Source organism: Protopterus annectens, chromosome 3.part0, assembly GCF_019279795.1.
Source record: "Protopterus annectens isolate FY-2018-M chromosome 3.part0, PAN1.0, whole genome shotgun sequence".
In the NCBI taxonomy this organism is placed as follows: Eukaryota; Metazoa; Chordata; order Ceratodontiformes; family Protopteridae; genus Protopterus; species Protopterus annectens.
The window spans coordinates 796,011,435-796,038,001 of NC_056731.1; the positions used below are offsets into that span (position 1 = coordinate 796,011,435).

Here is a 26,567-nt window from a genome sequence, read left to right on the forward strand (position 1 = left end):
AATCTTTATCTGTTGCTCCCTGTTGCTGGCTTAGATCTAGAACTATTCAGACAGTCACAACTGATCTGTTACAAGTATATTTTTCTAAACAAATATATAAAGAAATGATCACAGCTTAAACAATGGTTATAATTTCTCTCTCTCTCAGTTTGCGAACATTGCCTAACAACATAGAAAGCATACATTTAGCAAGCAAAAAATTATCTTTTCTTGCATCCATTAACTTGCAAAACAAAGGCACAAAATACTACTGGGCTTGTATCTACAATAAATTGTGTGTGTATTTTATCTTTTTTTTTGCTTGATCAAACCATGCCATGGAAGTTTCAGCAGTAAGGCATTATCAAAGGATTTGAAGGGCTTCGGCATGTGTTTGGCTCCAGTTCCATAGTACAGATTTTGCAGTGCGCTAAGATATGCTGTTACTAAAAACATCTCTTGTAGAAATATGACACAATACCTTAGCAATAATTCATGACAGGGTGGGGTATCACAGGGTTTACTCAGAACTGGTGTGGTTTGATCAGAAAAATGAAGCTTGAATGACAAAACAAAGCAAATAGTGGGCAAACCCTGTGATACCCACCCAGAGGAGTAGATTATTGTTACTATTGATTATTGTTACTATACAGTAACACTTTAAGTAATCCTTATACTGTGTGGTAGATAGTTAAGTGGTCGTCTGTCAGAGCCCATGTGGTTAGAGCCACTGGTGTCACTTTGGAAAGCAAGAGAGTTGCCAGTGGTGTACCATAGGGCTTCGTGTTGGGCCATCTCCTATTTGGCATCTTTTTATCAGACTTTTAGATCAGCACTCCTGACCTACTGTTATCTAGGTTTGAAGATGACAGTAAATTGGGTGTTATCATTCAATCTTCCACTGATTCACAATTGCTCCAGCATGAATATGGGACAGTGATCTCAAATAAAATGTGAAAAAATGTAGCATAATTGATTTTGGTTAACAAAACATTTTCACATACCATACAGCTAGCACACCCCTCCAATCAGACACTGTCACAAGGGATCTAGGCACTCTTGTTGATAATTCCTTATCGTATGACCATCATGTCTCCATAGAAGTACAGAAAGTCTTCTAGCTAGCTAAATGTATCACTCAAATTGAGAGAACTCAGAGTCATAACTAAAAAAGATTATCAGCCTTCCCTATGCACTCAGTCTCCTAAAGGCTTTTCAGTGGAGATGTGTGTCTAGCCTTTTAAGCCATGAAGGATTCAACCCTCTTTGACCTCATATTCCTTCACAGAACAAATGGTACCTCAAATATTTATTTAAAGGGAGTAAACCTTCATTACCAGTAAATAACACACATTGGCATGATAGATTTATATCCCAAGATATCTTTCACCTCTAGAACAAAGTTCCACTACATGGCAAACAGAACAGCATTTTTGCCACATTCATGGTAAACCTCGATAACTGAATGGACAGTCTCATATTCTCTCTGATCTATCTTGTCTTGTGGGGAACTTCTGAACAGCAGTTTTTGGCTAAGCTTGTAATGGTCTGCAGACTGACTGACTAGTACTTACTTATGAGACTATAAAGAAATTAACTTTCCTTAAGTAATGCCACTGTATGACAGCACTTTAGCTGTCTTCTGCCTCCACTTTTGGGTAGTGATGTACTGTGCATGGGTAACCATGTACATCCACACGCTTGCACATAGCATCAGAAAAGTGCAAGAGAAGTTATGGAGAAGAGAGCAACTTCTCCATACTAGTTAGTTTCTCTGCATCTTTTTGTTTTATATTACCAGCTTACCTTTTAACTTTTTTTGCACTCAGGAATTCCAGACAATGCCATAAATAATGGGGGGGGGGTTTAAAGGGTCAAACTTGGTTTCATTTTAAGATAGCAGAACAGCATATTTTGAATCAATCTGCATTTTCTGAACAACAGAAAGTATGAAATATTATTGTCTGTCATGTCTGACTGTAATTCTTCTTTATCAGACAATTTAAAAAAACATGTGGTTCACATCAAAATATGAGGACAACTGGAGTTGTTCTGCCAACCTCTGGATAGTTGAGAGGTATGGCTACTAGAAGCACCATCAGTACAGTTACTGAAATCATGTTGAGTGATCAGACTTTTTATGGGAAAGTTCAATTTATAATGGGCACAATGACTGAGATATGAATCACCATGTGCATTTTTGAATAATAATGACCTTTTACTGTATGATTAGCCATACCTAGAATTCTTTGTGGAGATGTGGGATATGTTGATGATACATCTTGGTGAATATCAACTACTTTTCACTGTCTAGCAAAATACCATCTTCAAAGTACATTGCCCTATATAACTCTTTATCAGACTTATCAAATTTGTACTTTATGTCTGTCGTGGTGGTACGGCAGTAGCGTTGTTACCTTACAGCAAGAGGTTCTCCCGTTCGATTCTCGGCTTGGGAGTGCCTTCTGTGTGGAGTCTGCACGTCCTCCCCGCTGTTGGGTAGCGTTCGAAAGACATACGTGTGTAAATGGGCATGCTTTTGTTGAAGTTTGGGCGTCGAGCTGGCACCTCAGCGTTTCGTAAAAATCTACCGCCAATCATTAGCGGACCGGAGTTCCGCTGTGTCGACCCCTTACCGGGAAAAAGCCAAAAGACAAACAACAACAACAACATTAAATTTGTACTTTATGTCATCTTCATTGTTTTGAACACTGGAATACTGGTTTTGTATGGTAATGCCATGATTATTTTGGTGTTGTCATATATTCTGAGATGATCACTATAATGCTGTGCACCTGCTCACACCAAAAGAAACCTCTGTTGCAAAATTATTTTAAAGTTTTGTGTCTTGTACCTTGTTAGTCAAAGACGTGTTGCAAAGCCATGCCCAATACCCAGGTGCAACTGTAACTTGTGAACTTGTAATAGCAGACAGGTGCTTCTGCATTAGACTATATTAATGTCAGGAATAATATTCTCTATTGTTGGTGCTAGGTGACATTTTCTGGCTATGACACTGTTAGTCTATCATCTGAAGACACAGTTCTCAGCAGGGAAAAGTATCTTGGTTTGGATGCTAATAGTTCACTATTTTATGACCTCTAACAGGCTAAATAATATAATTATCTATCAGTACTTCACTTCATCTCTGTTTAGCTCCAACATGAAACGATAGCTTCTGTGCAGCTGGTCCCATGACTTCATAGCTGGAAACTGTTTAAATCACTAATACCATCAAACAGTTTAGATGTGCTTGTGGAAATGTTATAACATTTTTTTAGTTGACATGCTGGAAGAATTCTTAAGTGAAAGATGCCACTGAATTTATGTATGGTGAAGACAGTAAGAACTTGTTGCATGTTTTCCTGTGACTCAAAAGCTTGTAATGCCTGTCACAATATAACACATTTTGTAATGCTATTTCAGGGTTAACAAAGACTTTATTTACAATGCTGAGGTCAGGTGAGGTGCTGTACTAGCTGTTCTTACATCTCTTCACCAGGGTCAGTTAAATGACGGGCCTTACTAGTGGCTTAAAAATTGATTAGTATCCAAAACATACTTTGCAGCTAAACACAATGTTTATGCAAAATATTAATTGTCTGTGCAAAGCTTCGTTCTTTCCAAATCTATGAGACCAGCCTTTGCCAAGTGTCATATACGTCAGGCACACCTTATAGTGAAGCCTTTAAACAAGCATCTCCAATTATATTCACAGGTTTGATTAAGTCCTCAAGCATTTGTAACCATTTTGTCCTAATAAGCTGTCTGAAGTGACATCACTTCAACTCCCAGGTCTTTATTTCTTGTCTCTTTTTGTAAGGTACAGTGTTCCAACATATAAACTGAGATTCCAGAAAGAAAACAGATTTGCAGTTAATAGTACTTGCTCCGATACACACTTTACATGTGCACTCTGCTAAAATAATAAACAGGACACTAGACTTAACGAAACAAAGTGCTTGCTAAAATTACACTCGTTAATTAATAAGAAATCAATTTAAAAAACTGATCAAATTCCAAAATGTAAATTATAGTCTTCAAAACAAAGCTTAGCAGGGCAACTACAAGAGAAATGGCTTCTATCCAGTTGGCACACAACATTTATGAAGAAGCACCAATCTCTGATCACATGGAGTGACTTTTCATTAACATTCATGACTTTTTCATTAACTCAGTGAGAAAATGAAAGCCCATCAGGAAGATTTCACCCCTGATTGAAATGACTAGCAGTTATGTATCAATGACTTTGATACAGCTGCCTGCTAGGAGTAATAGTGATAGTAATGTTGCTTATTACTACAGTTAGCATTAGTGAAAATAAAGTCTGCCTCTTTTCCTAAATAGTAACTATTTCCAATAATGTTTAGTAAAGGTGAAAATAAAAATGTGTAACTTTTTTATTTGCCTCCCCATCTCACCATCCTTCCTCCTTTGCTGATAGAAATCCAAAGGATCTGTCACAGCTTAGCAACTACATATTCTCCATTTTAAAGGAAGGCAAGCTTCGAGATAACATTTGCAATTTTCCATTGTGAGTGTACACACACACACACACACACACACACACACACACACACACACACACACACACACACACACACACACACTGAATTGCATACTATACTTAGTTTACAAGAGAAAATGTAGTCATAATCCATCTAGTGACTGAGTGACCAATCACCAAAACTCTCTTCTCTCTTGTCATATGGTCCTTTGTTTCCTTCATTTCCTGACTCTTGCCATTACCTGTCCAAACTGAAAACCTTCAATTCCAACTGCACTACCCACAACCATCCTGTTAGTTGCATTTCTTCTTGTACTACACCTGATCTCACTTTCCATCCTTCCGACATTTCCTGGAAGTCCTACCCACTGGTCTCTACTCCCATATTCCTTCCACATATATTACTCTTGGTCTTCTGCTTCAACTGTTCTTCATGCCTATGCTCACTATAATAGCTGGGTCATTTGCTGCCTTTGCACATTTCCTCAAACTGGTGCCCCCCCCATATCAGCTTTCATTCATGAAGCCACAATAGTTACATCTCTGCCTATGTTCTATCCCAATCATGTGTAGCATTTCATCTTACCTTCCTTTTCTCCTCTTCTCCTCTTTTCCTCTGGTTGAATGCCCCTCCATAACTGCTGTTGTCTTATGCATGGCCATCTATGGTTCTGCCTTCCCTTTATCACTTATAACTGCTCTCTCGCTCTCCCTTTTCCTCCATTTTTACTTAATTTTATCTCTTGCCTATCTGCCTATATTACATTTTTTTCTTCACTCTCCTTTCTTTTGCCCTGCCTGCTTGTCCTCCCTTGCTGATCTCTGGCCATGTCTTCAGTATCCTCTGCAAACTTCCTACCTTTTCTCATGCCATTCTGTCTCTTTTCCTCTAATACCCTCCAACTCTCTTTCATATCTGAATAGCTAACGCACTACCATATCTAATTCAGAGTTTTCACTGACACCACAGATTTTCCTGTAGACGGCATATCTCCGTTATGCCACACCTCCTGTACACATCACCCAGCTCTCCTCCTTCAGTCCTGCTTTTCATCATCTTTTTATTACATTTTAATTCATTAGCATTGAGCTAGGCTTAGCTCAAGTGTTATTATTGATCTGCTTAGCAAATATATGGCAAGTTAACTGGTACCTGGGACAAGCAATTGGCATATAATGCACTTTAATGCCCCACGTTGAATGACTGCACTGTGCTTGAGGAAGCAAGATCTCCATTCCACCAGTACCACAGATATTTATGGTAAATTGATAAAAATGAGATTTTTATTTCATAGAGTCAACAAAAAATAGTGTCAATGTAACATGTATAGTATGATGAAGTTAGTTGTCAAATACATTTCTAGTGATTAGTTGTTTCTTAAAAAAAAAAAAAAAGACATGGTATATGAGAATATGGAAGTCAAGCAATGAAGATAGTTCCAATGTCATTGCTTTTACAGCAATCCACAGACAGTCGAAGACCTATTGAAAGGAGCTCTTCCAGTATCACAAAACAACCAAAAAACAAAACCTTCATAAAACAGCAGATCCATTCATCCATAAACCCCTTTTTTCCCCGCTTTTTGCACATGGTTGGGGTGTCACATCAACACTGACCATCATCTAAAATCAATATTCACACCAACGGGTTGCTAGACCTACTATTTTTCTTCCATACTACATACATACATACATGCACACGTGTGCACACATACAGACTTAGTTATTTGCACCTATGGCCAATTTAATGTGTCTAATCCACTTACTGCATTGTCTTGAGAATATGGGAGGAAATCAGAACATCCAGAGAAAAGCCACATAAACACACTGAGGAAATGCAAACTCCACAAAGAAGGCACCCCTGCCAAGAACTTAACCAGAGAATATTTGGTTGTAAGGCAACAACACTACCCCAGCTGTGCTGGTCTCATGAATGGAAAAGAGACGTCACATTTGTGAGGTCGACAAAGTAAAATAGGAAACAGGAAATCATAACAGTAGGAGAGAAGTGCAAAAATGCTAGTAGGAATTATGAGGCTGAAGTAATTAGAGTATGGCAGTGAAAGTTGCTAGCATTAAAGTAGTTAAAATGGAGTGTAAGCAGTACAGTCCAAAACCTCTACTCTAAAATTTCAAAGTAGAACTGCTTCTAACCTTAAATGGTCACTTCAAAAATTAAATAACTAAAGCGAAAACAACAAGCCAAGGCCACTTCTAAAGATGTAACTATAAGAAATAAAGCAAAAGACCTAATGATATGCCCTAAATATCTTTTTCAAATGGTGTACATTAAATGTCAGTTAGAAATTAAATATGTAAAGTCTACAGCTCTACATCATGGTACAGTCAATTACAAGTAAGATGCCATACTCTGAATTGCAAACCAACACTTCAATCAATGTCTTCATAATTAGTGTATGTCAATTAAAACAGCATGCATAAAATTAGCATACATTAGATCACATTTTCAAATGCTACACATTGACTATAGTATGGTAAATTCTAGATATCTAAATGACAGTGAATCAGCTAATAAGTAACTAATTCAAAACTAAACAAGTGTAGGATATTAATAAAAAGCTCACGTCAACTGAAGATGCAGAATAACTCTTAACAGTTTCTATTCATATGAAGACAGTGTGATTTTTTTTTTTTGCTATAATTGGACATGAATATTCCTGGTATTTGTCTATGAAAAAATTCTACAAAATAGCCACTGGAAATTATTTGAAGTCTCTAACTGTCTGAAATAATACATTTATATTTGTTAAAAAAGGCATACAAATCTCCCACATCCTGGATGGATAAGAAAACATGCAAAGGACGGCCATGTGGTATATCTTTTAATGGACCCTTTATTTATTTATCTATTTTTTTTTCTCATCTTTGTCGTTTTTGGATTCACTGTTGCATAATGTCCATCTGGTTTTTAGATTCACTGCTAAATCTTATAAATGTGCTTTTTTAACATGTGAGACTGTTTATATTACATTGTGTATCAGGGTTGTGAACAAGAAGATCCACTCCCTACAAACCCCTCTCACCCTGGAAGACAATGATGTCTGTGTAGTGACCAAGACATGGTTTAAAATAGCAGAGAACATGCTGGTTGTGCAGAGCTATAACACCCTCCCATATGTTTAGACATGGAGAAAAGGTGGAGGTGTATCAGTTTACATCCCAAAGAGACTCACATCAAGGCTGACAGGGGTAGCATGATGCACTAGAGCTTCTTCATGTCCAAATAATCATGAGAAAGGTCCTATACCATATATTATCTAGCTATAGAACTCCTTATATGACAAAAAAAGCCACAAAGCCCATCTACAGTGACTAGTCACTCAGTATTAAACCCAATACCATTTTCCTAAGTGATCTAAACTATCCAACAATAGACTGGGAAACCTACACCATAACTAGTGTACAAGCAGAGATTTCCATAATTTTTCAATGCAAATGCCCATTAGTCACTAGGAGAGAACAACATCTTGGATCTTATCCTTACTAATATGGGAGCATATTGTACCATCCCTTACATATCTTCATCACTTGCTAGGTCTGACCATAAAGCAGACTCCTTCAAAATATAACTGAAAACAGACATTCCTTCTACCTAAGGTACCTTTAGAAATGTCTTTGAGACAAGCTACCTACTTCTACGTGATACATTGTCAAGCTTCAAATACCCACCAAACCCAGTTAACTCCACTGACTGTGTAAAAATGTACACCACAACACTATACCATCATGTAAACAGCTGTATAAATGCAGCTGTGCCCCACAGGAACAAGTGCAGAGAAACCCCCAAAAACCAACCCACATGGTGGAACCATAACATCAATAAGCTTTATAATAAAAGGAAAATAATTTTGACCAAAAGTTAATAGTAATTCGCAGAATGTTAGAGCCCTTGCCACTGAAATAAACTCAGGAGCTTAACAAAATCCAGTAAAGCCAAGTTTGAAGTTAAAAAGCTACCCAAGACAAAGACAATCACATTTTTTTAGTTATGTTCATAATCTCAAAAACATTGTGCAGCAATGTGCTGAGCTGATTGTGAATGATGTTACCTACAGTGAGGCTGAAGATATAGTGATCCTATTAGCTGATAAATCTAGCTCTATTTTTTACCCCTCTCTCCCCTCTGTTGGTTCTTCAAGATATACCTGAAACTGGCTTACCTCCAACTACCACACAAGACCAGCTCCTAAAAGTACTATCAAAAGGTAAAACTATTGCATCAGTGGGTCCTGACAATATTCCTGTATGCATCTTAAATAACATGAGGCAAAATTTAGCCACACCCCTCACAACAATGTTCAGTCTCAGTCTCCATACAGGTTTGTACCAAGTGAATGGGGGACAGCTACCCCTTTGCAGAAGGGAGGACCTTCCACACAGATAGGCAATTACAGACCCATAAGTCTGACCAGCCTTATATGCAAAGCCGTGGAAAGACTTATCATGGAATTAATTAATCAGGACATATGGAACCTGCAAACACTGGACCAATCTCAGTTTGGATTTGTAAAAGGCAAGTCACGCTTACTCGATCTGGTGATTTTTTTTTAAAAGGTCCCCAAGGCAATGGATGAAGAAGAAAAAGAAGACTAAATGGTCTTACTAACTTTTAATTAGTTAAAAAAATAAGTAATAAACATATTTTACCTTTAATGACACTTCTACTTTCTCAGTTTCTTTGGTCGCAATTTTGTTGACTATTAGAATTCCCAGATATCTGTCACAGCCTAGTGACCAACGTTAATCCCCCCCTCATTAAAATATACTGTCATACAATCAAAAGCCAACTAATTATATTGTCAGTTGAACATGAATGCCTCTTGTTTTCCTTAACAGTTAACAGAATGACCTTTATGCACTAAATTCAGTATCTGTCTAAGGAAGACAGAAAGAGGGAAAGGAAGCAAACGACATTCATTGGTTATCTCCTACTTTTTTAGTCTTTCTTTGTTGCTGTTTTACAGTAAATTCAGAGATACTGTAAATGAAATCATTTAGGAGTTAATGTTTCAAACTCAGTGCTGCTTGCTTTGGCCTTAGAAGTAATTTAATGCTGCAGGTTTTAAGTAATGGCAACAACTGTACATTTCAAGCCCCGTGCTTTATTCCACTGAACAACTGTACTTATTCTACTGTGACTTAATCAAACAGTGGCATTTTCTGCAGATTTTTCTGTACACTTTGTTTAACAAAAGACAGATTTATCTTGCTGTGTTACTTATTTCTCGTCTCAGTGAACTGCTGCAGCTGCCGTACTTTTATCGCTTTTTTTTTCTAGCTTGGCATTTCCAGTAGCTTAATCATATTAATTCCTCCTAATCCAAAAGATGATGAACTGCAAGAGCTCCTTTAATCTTTTTAAGTACTTGCTCAGAACACTTATTTGTATAGGTTAGAATCTTACACAGAAGCCATTAGAAATATCAACAAGTAATACAGCATCATATGATTATCCTGGTTTGGTGTTAAGTACTGTAACCTGATGTGAAAAATGAGTGACAGAACTCAGAGCACATTAATGGTAGCATGATGACTGACTTTGCTGTTTAAATTATACCAAAGGCAATTACTGCACATCTTGCCCGCCACTGAATGAAGATATAGCATGTATGTTTCTACTCTTTCCTTAAATTAAATTTATATAATGTATGATAAAGAAGAGCCAAGGAATATATTTCATCCTCAGTATAAATAAATTTATTCCCTTGATAAAGCTATCTCAGATGGGTATTACATGTAGTCTGATACAAATATAATAAACTTTTAGCACTGAAACATTAAAGCGGATTACCTGGGACAACTCCATTTGTTGCAATCGCACTCATGGATATTGCAGTCAACATAGTCTGTTGAAGAAAATGAAATTACACATTAATTAAATATTAGAGAACACAAAGAGACATTAACTATGCCTATACACATTCTAATGGAAGTAAATGTATTCTTTATATGATTATGTGGTGCTGCTAGCCTTTGTACATATTTTGCAGCCGTACATCACAAAATCTTCTACTTAAAGACTCTCTACACACTTTGGATGTGTTTCAACGAAATATTATTGAAATAATTGACTATGTACTTGCTACAGAAATCAACCATTTTCTCAGAATGAAAATTAAGTTGTACAGAATATGCAATCTGCACTTTAACTTTTAGTGGAAATGCTGATCTGTACAATCTGAGGACAGAAATTATGTCAAGTTCATTGATATTCAAATGGGAGAAATGAGCCGCAGTAACTCAAAAGACAGTACCAGATAATCATTTGTTCCTTCTTCACTCACACACACACACACACACACACACACACACACACACACACACACACACACACACACAATACTAGTACAGACAACCAGCACTGATTTGCTAAACTACTTAATTTTCATGGCCAGTGCTCTATGACAGCAGTTAGCAATATCTAACTAGAAACACTATACAGGCTTTGCACTGTTAAGGAATAAAGTCCTGACTACAACCCAGATGACCAAGGACTGAGCAGTAACCTGGCCAGTACTGCAGGCAGATATGAAGAGTATGAGTGAACACCCATCATTGCCTCATCAGTTATGGAAGTAGGCATCCAAAAGAGCTATACTGTTGGTACTCTGAGTAAAGCAAGTGTCACAAGGGGTAACACTACAGGTACAGCTGAGTGCAACCTGTAAGGAGCACCTTTGTGCTGTAGTACGGATTAAGTGCTTGTACTGAAACAAACATGTGCCAGTAGGCCTGCACACAACATGCTGTCATACATGGAATGCAGTACAGGGCAAACAAGAACTGCTGACAGCTTCCTGGGATCATGTAAAGAGGAAGAAATGGACTGACTAGTTAAAAGATGTCTGATGGGTGGCAAGTGGAGGCAGAAAAAGGAAAAGAAAAAATACTTCTTGACATCGTACTTTTGTGATATGGCACTACATATAAACTTCTGTAGCTAACTTTTTATTACAAACTGGTGTCCATGCAGCTAAAGGGACATTCAATGACTCATCTGTCTTCTTTGACTGTCACCTGATCAGCTTCGGTTGAAAATGTTACTGAGTTAATTACTTATAACGTACAGACTTATAATGTACAGAAATACTGCATTTTACTATGGCAATGTGATAAATGTGATTTACTAGACTGCAATGAGCTTGTGCTTATCACAATGAACTGATAAAACATGTAGTTATTTTAGACAAGACTTATGTCTGATAGAAATTAGTTAAAATTAGGCCAGCTGTTTTTTTTTGTTTTGTTTTTTTAAGCAAGATTATTTAATCAGTTTGACCTGGATTTTATCAACCCTTCCATCCTTGCATCAACAAATCTATTTAATCACCAAAATGGACTTATATAAAAAATGGATTGAATCCCACCATCTTACTTTGGTACTACCTCCTCAGAGAAAGGCACAGGCACTGGATTCAAAAGTTTCTCAAGAGAGATTTTCTACATCTCAACACCATTCATAGCTGAAGTCACCCTTGCTGAGACCATTCTGGGTAATGCCTTGCCGTCTCCTCCTGATTTCCCATTTTGTTTAACAGAACCTCTAAGGATGTCCATGGTCTCATCAAAACTTATTCCACACCCAGGCCTTTACTAAATTACTCAAAAGCTAAGTTTATAATAACATGAAGCAATGAAGATAATAAATATAATTTCAGTCTGATAAGAACTCATTGTCAAGCATAAATTCTTGGCTGGTATAAAGGTGATTTCTGACAGCTTTCCTAATAAGCATTCTTTGAGAGAGTATTCTTAGATCATCGGACAGATATTCCAAAGTGCAGGTGCTAGATTCATGACTGGACATTCCCCGTAACACTTTTGCAGTAAGGAGGACTGTATAATGGATTCAGTTGCAGTTTCATCTAATTATGTTTTTGTATAATTTGTTAACCAGGGCTGAACACTGAACATGTGGACATTTTTCAGGTTCTACTAGAGGATTACAAATAAGGAAGGACAAAAAATGATTTACATATCTGCTTACCAAATAATAGTATTAATTTCAATGCTTAATTAAGTGAAAGGGATTCGTCTATGCCTAAATGAGACAACTGAGGAGGGACATACCATTCTAGAGATTTTATAAGGACAGGTCCTGTTCTCTATGTTATAATATGGCATGGGCAGTCCTTAAGACAACTATGTTTGCACACAGGCTGAATTTAAGCCATTACATAGGTAAGAATACAATGCAGAGATAGGTCCTGTTGCAGATGACCTGATGTAAATGTTGCTATTCTGTTTTGATCAGTTCATATGTAGGTACTGGGGTATCGGCCCTAGGGCCTATACAAGCCTACCCAAAAAGGTACCCTGGCTTTTGCCACCCAAGAAAATTATTTTCCTGTGCCCCTGTCGAGCAGAGCCACAGAGGTGATTCCTGGGGTGAATTTCCTATTTCCCATCCAATCATCAAGATTTTTCTTGAAGAGTGCTAATGAGGAGTTTTGTTTGATATAGACAGGTAATTTGTTCCAGAGTATGGGAAGTCTTTGGGACAGGAATCTATCCCTCCAGCATGTTCTGTTTATTGTGGTGACAAGGTTTAGGTCCCTAAAGCGTGTAGCTTGGAGGGATTGGTATTTCTTTAAGTGGAGCATGTCCAACAGCTCTGGGTTTGACATAGCTTTGAATGTTAGGCAGAGATCGCCTCTGAGTAGCCGATATGCGATGGAGTAAAGCTGGAGTTTTTTGAGACAGTCTGTGTAGGGCATCTGTTTGAGGCCATGAATCCTCTTTGTGAGGTATTTCTGTGGCCTTTCCAGTTGTTGTAGATGTCTTGTGAGGTACATACTAAAAGGGGCGTTGTACTCTATAATGGGTCTAATGAATGATGAGTAGAAGGGAACAATGACCTCTTTTCCTGGATGAGAAACCTTTTGTGATGAGGTGTGCCACGTAGAAGGATTTTCTGACTACTGTGGCAATGTGATTATCAAAGGAGAGACTACTGTTCACCTGTGTCCCAAGGTCTCTTATCAGACTTTCGGTGTTAAGTAGACTACCACCTATGTTGTAGCTCATGGGTACAGATGTAGACTACCACCTATATGGTAGCTCATGGGTACAGAGTTTTTACCAAAGGGGCTGAGAATGCACTTTTTGGCATTGAGCTTGAGGTCATGGCTTTGACACCAGGCATCTGCCTCAGCGAGGCCATATTGTAGGATGTCCACATCATTAGCAGTTTCAATTATGGCTCCTAGTTTGCAGTCATCTGCGAACTTCGTTAGCCAAAGACCTGCTGTGTTAGCCTGTACTTCAGAAAAGTAGATACCAAACAGGACAGGACACAGGACTGAACCCTGTGGTACTCCACTTGCCAATGGTCTGAAGTCGGACTTGGAGTCTGCTACTTTCACAGTGTGGGTTCTGTCAGCCAGCCAGTATGCAACCCATCTTGTGACATAGGGATTTATACCTAGTTTAGAGAGTTTATCTATAATTCCAGAGTGGGTCAAAAGCCTTGGCAAGATCTAGACAGGCTGTGTGAACCACCTTACCCTCCTCTATGGCTTTGGTGACTGCTTCAAAGAAGTCAATCAGGTTTAGGAGACATGATCTGCCTTTTACAAACCCGAACTGGGTGGGGTCCAGAGTTTGGAGATTACCAATGTCTTTGTTTATAAGTTTCGTGATGATACATTCCATGGCCTTACAGACCAGGCTCATTAGGCTAATGGGGTGGTAGTTCTCGGGGTCTGTGGTGGCTCCCCCTTTGTGGAGTGGGATAACATTGACTGTGCGCCTTTCAGTGGACAAAAACGCCTGAGGTGAGGCTATGATTGAACATGGTGCTTAGGTGGGGTGCCAGTTCATTCTGTAGTTCATGTAGAACGCAGCCTGGGATGTTGTCAGGTTACAAGGATGCTGTGTTCTTGGCTTTGGAGAGTGTGGTTTTTACCTGTGCAGCCATGATTACAGGAACTTTGCATTCTTCCGGTATAGAGATGGGCCTTTTAGGGGATGAGACGGGGGTAAAGTTAGCACTGAACCTATCTGTCAGGATGTTGGCAATATCAGTTGGTTCGGTATATTTAGTGTCATTGTGCTGTAACTCAGAGCAGATCTGAGTGTTGCCATTGAGATTCTTGACGTAGCTATAGAATGCTTTGTAGTTGTCTTTAGAATCAGTGGCGATTTTGTTTTCATAACTAGCTTTGTAGGACTTTATGAGGGATCTCAGCTTTTTATTAAAGCTGACCAGGGATTTCTGCCAGTCATGGGATTTTACTCTTTTTGCAACAGTTTCTTTCTTCTGTTGTAGCGTTTGTTTATGGCAGGGGACCACCAGATTGGCTTCCTTTTTTTGTAGGATAGCATCTTGGTTCTGTTAGGTATAGCACTATCCATGCACTCATGTAAGTGCTTATAAAGTGCATTTGTGTTGGATTCAACAGTCATACCTCTACTGTCTGTCTGCATGGTTGTTGTGAAGTTTGCCACTTCTATCTTAAGAAGTGTGAAGTTGGCTTTGTAGAATTTTTTTACGGTATTTTCCTTAATGGGGGGGGGGGGGCAGTGGAGGCAGGATGTGTATGTCTAGGCTGATTAGCTTGTGGTCGGATCTGACCAACGAGGAATTGACCTCTGGTGTGGAACACCAGTCACCCATGTTGCTAATGACCAGGTCTAGGATATTGCCGCCCCTGGTGGGGGTGTGGATAAGTTGATCCAAGGCATTGGAATTTATGGATTTCAGAAAACGTTGAGCAAAAGAGTTGGTACACGAGTAGTTTTCCCAGTTAATGGTGGGGTAGTTGAAATCACCCATTATTAGGGTGTTGGGTTGTACCCTAATATTTTCCAGTGTATCAAGAAATGAGGAGTGGGAATCCTGGGGCATGGTGGGGGATCTGTATCGAGTTAAAATTTGGATTGTGATCTTGCCCATAGTTAGTTGCACTTGGATAATCTCAGATGCATTATGCTGAGCAATTAGCCTGGAGGTGTGGATATCCTTAATGAATATGGACACGCCTCCACCTTTAGTGTCTCGGTCCAAGTTAGGTGGCCGAAAGGTGTGCTATGAATTATAGCCTGGTAATGCAGGGGTGCTCTCTGCAGCTTTGAACCAGGTCTCTGTCACTGCACAGATGTTGATGTTCTCCATTTTAAGGAGTGCCTCGAGTGAATGCATTTTCAGGTTTATACTTATAGCATTGAGTAGCATTACCCTCAGATTTTGCTTGCTTGTACCTGTTACGGTGGTGAATTTGTCATTTGAACCTTGCTTAAAAGAGGAACTACAGGGGTGACAAGAGCCTTAGCCAGTATCCAGAAACCCAAGGGCGACATGTGCAGGCCATCTCTGGCAAAGCATCGCAGTCTGTCGATCATGTCATCCCAGGCAGACAGATACTGGATCCCCTTAGAATGACACCAGAAGCTTAGCCAATTGTTGAAATCAATCATTTTGTCCTTGTACTGTGGTATCATTCTGGGTGATGGCAGGATACTATTCAGGGCTAGGGTCATACCTGCCTGGGCTACAAGATCGGAGAGCTCCTCCATGTCTCTTTTCATGTAGTTCAGGGAGGTACGTCTCAGGTCATTCACACCAACATGGATAATGACAGAGTCATATTTGTGCTTGTTGTGGAGTGACCTGAGTGTGTGCATATTGTGGCAGATCCTGGCACCCGACAGGCAGCTGACAGTAACTTTCTCCTTGTTTAGCCGGGTGAGTGGAACATCAGTGTGCCTGACTATAGAGTCACCTATGACTAGAGTGTTGGGTACGTTGTTATGTCAGATGGGCTGTGGTTGAGTGGCACACTGAGTTTGTGGGCTATGTGTCATTTGGGTTGTGTTGGCGGGTGGAGGTTGCATGCGTTTCTGCTTTGGAGGTCTCTGTTGCTTGAGCAGATTTTTATCGAGAGCCTCCGGAAATGTAGGTGTGTGTTTTGCGTTGCTATGTGTGTGTTTTGGTGGTGTAGGTTTTGAAGGGCTATGTGATAAGTGTGGTGTGGTGCAAGTGTTTACCTTCTCCTCTTGACTGTCTAGTCCAGTCTTGGGCAAAGAGAGCTCTACTTCCAGTTTGGCTATATAATTGCATCTCTCACAGGTTGTAGTGTTGGGTGGTAGGAGGAGAGGGTTGTCTGTGTACATGAGGCAATTGCTGCATTGCCCCAAGATGCCCAGATTCATCAGGTAGACAGGAGAAAACACCGGGAGCTGACCCTTAGATATGCCTGGATAGGTGCTTATTTATTAAGTACTAAAAACTTGTTCCTCTAGACAAGTGAGGAAAGTTGAGTGCTGTAGTAATTTGTAGCTTATTTAGTGCTTACAATGAGTTTTGAACAAGTGCTGAGCTCAAAGAAACAGATTTGAGTGCTAAAACTAAAAAACTGGCTAGTTCTAAGGGAAAATTTTGAAGAGCAGCATAAAGTATATATATTTTTTTATATAACAGTAGCAAACTGATTTAAACAAATTAACCAATAAAAAGCTAAAAACTGAGCCCAGTTCCAACAATCTTCGATCAGACAAGTTCTAACTGCACACTCCTGCCACTAGGGTGCAGGGAACCTTCTCCAAAAAATGAAGGTCTGGATTAGTGCTCAAGTTATACAAACAAAGCTAGATTCAGCAGGTCTAAATTTAGTTGATGCTAAAGCAAACAAGGCGTACCAATTTCCGAAAGAAACAGTTCAAATAAGCAGGCACAATAAGCCTTTAACCAGAAACTCCCAGCTCAGAAGGGTAGAATCTACCCTCTCCTCCCACAAGAGTGCAGATCACACCTTCTTAAAACAAAATAAGTGGCCCGAAGCCGAAGTGCTTAAACCAGAACTAATACACTCTTAGAATAACAGACACTAAGCCTTCAATCAGCAACTCCCAACTTAGAAGGAGGTAAGCTACCTGTCCTGTCACAACAGTGCAGACCACAAACCTTCTTAATGTAAAACAAGTGGTCTGAAGCCCAAGTGCTTCAACCAAAGGCTTAGAATAACAGTTACAATTTAATCAGGCTACTAACAAGAAGTAATAAATGCAGCAGAATAAATGCAATAAAGTAGGAAGAAACACAAATACAGTAAAAGCAGACGAATAAGGTGCAATTTTTTTATATAACAATAGAAAATGAGCAACCTGATTTAAACAAATTACCCAATTAACCAGTAAAAAAGCTCAAAACTGAGCCCTGTTCCAGCAGTCTTCAATCAGACAAGTTCCAACTGCACACTCCTGCCACTAGGGTGCAGGGGAACCTTCTCCAAAAAAGATGGCCTGGATTAGTGCTCCGTTATACAAATAAAGCTAGATTCAGCATGCCTGAATCTAGTCTATGCTACAGCAAACAAGGTACACAAATTTCAGAAAGAAACAGTTCAAATAAGCATGCACAATAATCCTTTAACCAGAAATTCCCAGCTCAGAAGGGCAGAATCTAACCTCTCCTCCCACAAGAGTGCAGACCACAGACCTTCTTAATGTAAAATAACTGGCCTGAAGCCCAAGTGCTTAAACCAGAACAAATACACTTTTAGAATGACAGACACTGAGCCTTCAAGCAGCAATTCTCAATTTAAAACGATATAAGCTACCTGTCCTGCCACAACAGTGCAGACCACAAACCTTCTCAATGTAAAACAACTGGTCTGAAGCCCAAGTGCTTAAACCAAAATGCTTAGAATGACAGTTACAATTTAATCAGGCTACTACCAAGCAGTAATAAATGCAGCAGAATAAATACAATTGAGTACTTGCAATTTTTTATTTATTTATTTAGTAAAGTGCAAGGAGAGAGGAAGGAGGAGCAGAGGGGTTATGAACCTAAGTGGGTTGGCCTTCTCAAATGTTCTCTCTGTATTAAGTAGAGTGAACACCAGACTGGGAGGGGTGTCCCAGATCAAATTTACAGTAAGGGAGAGCAACTGCAAAGCCACCAACTATAACAACACCACAAGAATAGGGTGGGGGGGGGGGCAGTTTCAGGACAGATGAGAAACAGAAAACAATGCCAGAAAATATATAAAACAATTCAGTCAGGCAAAGTTAAGACAATGCAGAAGTCTGAAAGTGTAAAATGCCAAGAAATATACTTATCAATTAGCTATATATTTCCATATTGTTTGAGAATCACACCAGACAGAACCCAAGAGTTTCCAACAGTGTATGCAAGAATTTACAAACAGAAACTATTTTTAAATCAGCAAGCCTACTCTGGTTTTACTGATTGACTACAGATAAATGTATTAGTATGACAGAAGTAGATAAAAGTTTAAAATAAGAATGACAAGGCTGAAGTGTCTCACCTATGATATATCATGACCTGCCTTGCTGTACACAGGCAGCCTTATTCCTAGTTTGTTCTGAGGATGACTGCTTCTTCTTCAGACTAAAGTTTCTAGTTGAGTTTCATACCAATCATTTATACTGCATTTCAGTTGAATTTTTACCTTCAGAGAGACGTCAGCAATGTGGTGGGTACCCTGGTTTCTGTGACTGACAGAAGTACTGTTTTGGTCTAAGCTTGGAGTTGAAGACAATGTTCAGCCAGGACTGTATTTGGGAGAAACGTCCAAAGCTAGCCAGACATATGAGGTACTTTATTGGAACAGAGGAGTAAAAAAACCTGCATATTTAATGAGTCTTGCAAGTATACTGGATGTGGCAATATCCTTTATAAAGATAGTAAAGAATAGCAGATCTTTACAACTTATTCAGGGTAACTGGTTTGGATTGTGAGATACTGCCAGCCCACCTGACAGCATGACAAATGAACTGAAGGCAGCTAGAGAATCAAGGAAAGTAGCAGCTGGAAATGCCATAGCTAACACATCCTTGTACAAGGATGCCAAGGTTAACAGTATCAAAGCCGCAACGAAATCACAGAACAGTCTTCAAACATTCTCAGCAAGATTAATAATTTGGTGACAGATAACTATTTCACTTCCATGCATTAGGTGAAAACCAGAGACAGAGACAGAACATTATGGCATATGCAAGGTATTGTAGTAGGTGGATGTACATTCATTTCTTCAGGGAAAACAGACAAAAGGGACATAAGAGCAATAATCAGGAGTTATTGCACTTGAATGCTGAACCACCTTTATGTAGATGAATTGTAATTAGCCATTTTCAGAGCTGTAGAGTACATGCTTCCTTGAAGGAATAGGGTGCTGATAGGGTGTATCACAGTTGTTAACTTCATGGGATAGGCCTCTTGTAGGTAAAGATGTTTGCCTGATTTATAAGCAGTTTTTAAATGTAGCTGTAGAACACACGAGGATAAGACTGAGAGCTATAGTGATGCTATTATTAGGACACAGAGGATCAGTAGAGGACAACGGAACAAGATTTAAATTTGTAGTGGTGCTATTTTTTGAACATGGAGGATCTCTAGAGGACACTGGGATGAGATGGAGTTGTAGTGGTGTTAGTTCTAGGACACAGAGGATAACTAGAGGTCTCTGGAGTGAGACAGTTTCAGTCATGCTATTATTAGGACAATGAGGATCATTAGAGGATACTGGAGGATCTATGTCCTAATAGCAGCATCAGTACAACTGTCACTCTCATTTCGATGTCCTCTAGTGATCCTCTATGTCCTAATAGCAGCATCACTACAACTGTCATTCTCAACCCAGTGTCCTCTAGTGATCCTCTATGTCCCAACAGAAGCATCAGTACAACTGTCAGTCTCATTCCGGTGTCCTCTAATGATCCTCTATGTCCTAATAATAGCATCACTGCAACTGTCATTCTCATGGAGGGTCACTAGAGTAAAATGGGATGAGACAGAGTTGTAGCAATGCCATTATTAGGGCACAGAGAATACTTACAGGACACCGGGATGAGAATGAGAGTTGTAGTTATGCTTGGACATGGAAGGTCAGTATAGGACAATGGGATGAGACGCAGGTGTAGTTATGCCGGTACTTTTCCATTATCAGGGCAACACTCTTAATGAACACTTTCCGTTATCGGCCCAACTACTTTCTTGTAGTTCTAGCTGAATTCCACCCATCTCTAGTTCCAGGAAACAAGTCCAGCTTACTTCGGATATAAGCTACTTTTCCAAATAAGTACATGATGGACTTGTATTTTTAAGTGGTGCAGTTTATTAGTGATGTGTATAAATTTTAGTCTACTTCAGTGGTAAATTTACTTTTTCTGTTCTGTGTGTGTCTGTACTATGAAGTCGCACTTGTTTAAGCCAAGTACTGCTTTCATGGTTCCTTCAGAGGGGAAGAGCCTAGCGGGTACAACAAATACTGTGTACCAATAGCCAGCGAGAAACTTTTATTTGGTTTGGACTCAGATTTTCATATTACATTTTGCATACGGCATAGGAACTGACAGCGAACTTTTATTTGGAATAGAAGGCAGCTAGTCAACATGTCAGTGGTGCTTAGTGGAAAATATTTGCATACTAACCCCTTGACATACATATTGTAAACAGAGTTTAGAGTACCGTTTAATTTATTGTAGTCTGTCGTATTTTTTTTTACAATGCTGTTTCCATGAGTTGTAACACAATACACGACCGTATGCAAAGGTATTGCAACTCTATCTTCAGTTAATTAAGTAAAATGTAATGCATCACGAACTGGAACTTACGTGCACACGAATACAAGTACAACAACATAGAGGGATTGAAAAATCTTACAATGTCATGCGTTTAACTTGTTTATTACAGGAGTTACCGGTAAGCCATTCCTAAACACCAGAAAAGCAACTTGCATCAGTAAAAAACAATCACAGGAGTTAGCAATAAACCAGATATGGCATACCAAGCAGTGTAGCAACTTAAAGCAACAGCAAAACAGTCATAAAATGAAAAGAGGCAACTACATATTCGGTACTATAGAATTGCTCAGGCCATAGCTTAGTCTTTTATAAAATTAACCTCACATCTGAAGTGAGTATAGGACCGCTTAATTAGTGTTTAGGTTTGTTGGGGATGAATTTTTAGGAAGGCTAGCTCAGAGATGGTCAGTGTATTAAATAACCATGAGGTACAAGCATAGGAAAGTATTAACAGGTAAACAGAAAATCAGTAACGATCACTGCGAGCTCATTAGAACTATTGCCCCAATAATGGAAAAGTAGCAGTTATGCCATTATAAGGACATGGATAATAACTACAGGGCACTGGGATTAGACTGACAGTTGCAGTGATGCTATTATTAGGACACTGAGGATTGCTACAGGACACTGGGATGAGAATAAAAGTTATAGTGATGCTGTTATTAGGACATTTAGGCTCACTAGAGGATATCAGAATGAGACAGAATTGTAATGATGCTATCATCAGGACATGGAGTATCACCAGATGACACTGGGATGAAACAGTTTTAGTGATACCTTTATTAAGACATAGAAGGGCACTAGATGACACTTGGATGAGACATAACTGTAGTTATGCTACTATTAGGACATGGATGACCACTACAGGACACTAGAATGACATAGAAAGCTGTAATGATCTTAGTATTAAGACACAGAAGATCACTACAGAAGACTACGATGAGACAGTTGTAGTGATAGCATGATTATTACATGGAGGATCACTAGAGGACACTGGGATAGACAGTAATCTCTCCTTTGATAATCACATTGCCAAAGTGGTTAGAAAATTCTTCTATGTGGCCCACCTAATCACAAAAGGGTTTTCATCCAGATCAAAAGAGGTCATTGTGCCCCTCTACTCATCACTCATCAGACCCATCATAGAGTACAACACCCCATTTGGGATGTATATTACAAGACACCTGCAACAGCTGGAAAGACCACAGAAGTACCTCACCAAGAGGATCACTGGACTCAAACAGATGCCCTATGCAGGATTCTAATCCTATATGAATTTTAGGGGTTCCAAAAAAGACAGGAATTCTTGGGGTAGTTATATTCAAATAGTTATACAAGTCCAAGTTAATCAGTCTTTCCAAAAAGTATATAATTTAATTGTTCGTACATTTTTCTGTAAGCCCCATTTAACTCATTAAGAGAAACTTCAAGATAAGTATCTGTGTTTAAAATATTACTCAATTTCATATTATAAATATGTTGACTCATAATAACTGCTCCTCCCTCCTTATGAAGTGGTCTTATTTTTCTAATGTATGTACTTTCTATGCATTGTCTATGTAATTTTATGAGTTTTTTTACATGATTTTTACATGAATTTTTTACATTTATAATGTATTTATGTGACATATTTATAATGATATTTTAACTTTTCATTTATAGTCATATTTATTTTTGGATATATTTATAACACTTTTAGAGACATATGAGTAAATCCAACGTATTTTACTATTTTTAATATATATTTTTAACAATACTTAATATATCTACTTCATATTTATTAGGTTATTACATATGCATGTCACTCATGCTGAGGGTCCAATGTAAAATGAAGTGGCAGTACAAAAGGATGTGATGTAACAATTTTTTAAATGCCTGATGATGTTTAACATGGTTTTAAATGAAAGCGCTAGCACAGTGATTTATTTTTGTTAATAAAGTGTCTTTTGGAACTGTTGGATTCGTGGTCTTTAGCTGTGGAGACTGAGCCACATTTGCCCTTCTTATTTTATTTAGTTTGTGTTTGTTTTTCGTTACTTTGCTACTTTTAATTGTGGTGAAGAGATATAAACAAACCAGTGAGCTAAAGACGTGCAGCTGCACAAGGGACTAAGATATGATATTAGGTAATTACAGGTCAGCTGATATAACTTCTACCTGACAACGGTAACCTGATGTAGAGATTTATCAATAGCTGAGCTACAGTATTGTGTAGGATACTATCAACATGATCTATATACTACATACAACCAAATACTGCACTGTTACCATCTTACTATTAAGTGTACCATGCCTTCGACCCAGGTTGTGGCTAAAAAAGGTTCTCGTATCAGCCCACATATCTGGTTAAGTAAATAAATTCAAAAACAAACTAAAATAACTGACAACATTCTGCAGGGTAGGATTTTCAAGTTCTTGAATTGTAGCAGAACGATAAATGTGCAACCGCATAAAGATTGTTCTAGTCAAGTAGTCATTCACTGCTTATTTTCTCTCTCGAGTCACAATCTTGAATCTTCAACTTGTGAGCTCACATTTGCAATTCTTGAAAAATGATAGTACCCTAGACTGATACTTTGATGAATTTCTACATATATTTGCCCCCAGGCTTCTTTTTAAAAGAATGTATATATTAACTTTTCATTACTGTTCTGTGGTATCTGGGAAAGAACTTGAACCACATTTCTCTTGTTCATATTTTTGCTATGACAGGTTTCCAGAACTGTACATAAAAGTGCAAACGCAGTCTCATCAACTATGTACAGACAAGGATAATAAAGCCCTGCTCTCAACTTCCTGTACCGACCAGTACCTTATCTGTCTTTACTATGCAGATATGGCATATTAACAGAGTGTTAAAACGGCTGATGTGACTACTTTTAGTATCTTGTTTTTCAGGAGTTAAGCCCAGCTGGTAAACATTGTTAAGAGCAAGGATGCAGTTTGAAGCACATGGAAAGTTTGTCTGTCCTACCTATCATTTTCTTTGCTCTGTTGTGTCTCCAGAAGTTTCTAAGGAATTAAGCAATGTAAATGGCATTTGCTATGGCTGTCATAGCTTGATGTTCAGATTACTTATTAAAACATTTGAATCAGGTGCCCCATGGGGATCATTACTACATCCTACACTATTTTTACACATTCTTAATTTATGTTAATAAATCCCATAAACAATGCTTGCAGTTTTTGCTGATTATATTCTCCTAACAAAATGAGGTAAAACAGCATTGCTGTCCAGTAAGATCTACAGAGAGAGATTCAATGGAACTCTGCATGTGGCTACAAAGAAACTTACTCTGAACTCCTAAAAATGCTTCTCTGCTATTTGGTACAGACCAGAAACACTCTCTCAGTCCTAATTCCCCCTTCCAATTTTATCCCTGTTGCCCAACAACAATATCATAATTACCGAGGTCTTTAAGTCATTGTGCTAGCCTACAACTCTCCCTGTAATATTAAGCAAAGACAGCTACCAATAAGGTCCTGAAACATCTCAAGTTATCCTAGAAAATAACCATTTTCAAAGCCGGGGAAGCATTAAGGATTAATTTACTTATTTATAAACTTGAATGTTCCCTTTCTTTACTTGCTGTAAACTTCAGCCATAACGTAGCCTTACTTTGAACTACATTTAACAAAGTGCGATGGGTCATGCCCCTCTCACTATGTATGCAGCATTAGCACTATTATCTAATTTTACAAACATACAATGGCTTCCTGTAACAGTACATGCCAGCATACCTATGTGACAATGTGAGGTAATGCCATCTAAACCAGGAGAAGTAGGGCAGTGGATGTGTAACATATGGCAGCACAGCTACCTGAATTTTTGTAAAGAATTATATGTCATTTGTATATCAAACTGATTTGTACAGATGGTTGTGTTGAAAATGTATTTGTAAAGCTGCTTGTGTGTCCTGCTGGACAGAAAAAGAAATACACATTCATTATTGTAATTGCTTAAATGTATACGTTTAACAGAGGATACTGGCAAAGAGGTTAATCTCAATCCACCTAACTTTGAAAATATTCTGAAATTAAATTACTGAGCATAGGCCATAAAGATTTATCTTACAGTTCTCAATGCAGCCAGAGACAAAAAGTCTGTAATAGGAAGCTTTCTGCGCTGTCTTTTGGGTGAACTAATTGCTATTCTGGAAAGGTGGAGATTTGAAATTGTTTCATGATTTCCGGGAGCTGCAGAAATTCTTAGCAAGGCTCTGTGTGTGTGTGTTTATTATTGATACATATGTGCTAAATCCTGGCAGCTTCTAGCCAAAGGGGGGGGGGGTTGGGAACCAGAATTCAGATGACAAAGATATATGTGATGTCATTCTGTAATCCATCACTAAAAATCTAAAAATGTATGAGGTCCTGGGTTCAATCCCCAGCATCTCCATAGTAATTTTTGACAGCACAGTGGTGCAGCGGTCGCATTGTTGCCTCACAGCAAGAGGTTCTCTGGTTCGATTTTCAGCTGTTGTGCCATCTGTGCAGAGTCTGCATGTCCTCCCTGCGTTTGTGTGGGTTTCCTCTGGGTGGTCCGGTTTCCTCCCATATTACAAAGACATGCGCCTGGAGTGTTTCGCCCTAGGCCTCTACTGAAAATTGGCTTTCTTCCAAGTCTGACTTTCCTGGTAAACAAATGTTAAATAACTAAATAAATTATATTTTAATACTAGGTGAGACTGAAGTCTCATGGCAGTCTCTTTTTGGAAACTGTGAGAGAAGGATCCCTCACCTACTTTATCTTGCCTTGCTCTAGTAAGTGACCAGGGAACAGTAATTCTTTAGATCAGTCAGGAAAAATAGTGACATTAGTTAAGTACTGTTTTTCTGTATCTGTGTGAATCTATTCACCTGTGTTATTTTAATATTTCCTGCCACTGAAACGTTGGTGTTACTGTAAACAGATATTTAGTATTTTCATGTTCTTTTCTTATTTATTATCAAATATATTTAAACTTGCCATTGTGGCTAGTCTTTTAGAGAATATTTTAATCTCTTAGAGTACTTGTATGTATTTGGTGACAGCTCTGGCCACTCCTGAAAGCCTTGCTGTTGGTCAAACTACCATTTGTATTAATATTAATTTCACTCAGTTTAATTGTGCATCCTTGCAAGAGTGCTAGAGTAGCAGGCTTTGGAGTGTCTGGTGGTGGTGTAACTACCTTACAGTCTGGGCAGAAGGGGCTATAGCTAGTAAATCTGTGCTAGCCTTTCCCGTGTGTATGTATGTGTGTGTGTGTGTGTGTGTGTGTGTGTGTGTGTGTGTGTGTGTGTGTGTGTGTGTGTGTGTGTGTAACATCAAATCTCAAAGAGTGTGTGTGTCAGCTGTTTGGATTAGGGACACGAATTACTGGTTTCACAGAGTGGGTGCTGGAGAACTTGGCTTGGACACTAGGGTGAGGTCTCAACTCTATAGCTGTGAAGTGGAGAGTCTTACTAGGGACCTGCAGGGAGACAGATGGAAAAATCCAAACCCTTGAATGAGTGTGTTCCCTGTGTGCTC

The 26,567-nt window shown here is 38.7% G+C and overlaps 1 protein-coding gene across 2 annotated transcripts in view; it reads right to left on the minus strand.

The window, feature by feature from the left end:
* The window catches only part of SLC12A7 (solute carrier family 12 member 7), a 2,260,604-nt gene that overhangs the window by 723,212 nt on the left and 1,510,825 nt on the right, over window positions 1-26,567 (minus strand). For both annotated transcript variants that reach the window (XM_044065144.1, XM_044065145.1), the window contains one exon: window positions 10,299-10,353. In XM_044065144.1, coding sequence (XP_043921079.1) covers window positions 10,299-10,353 — 55 coding nt within the window. The remainder of the gene's footprint in view (window positions 1-10,298; window positions 10,354-26,567) is intronic.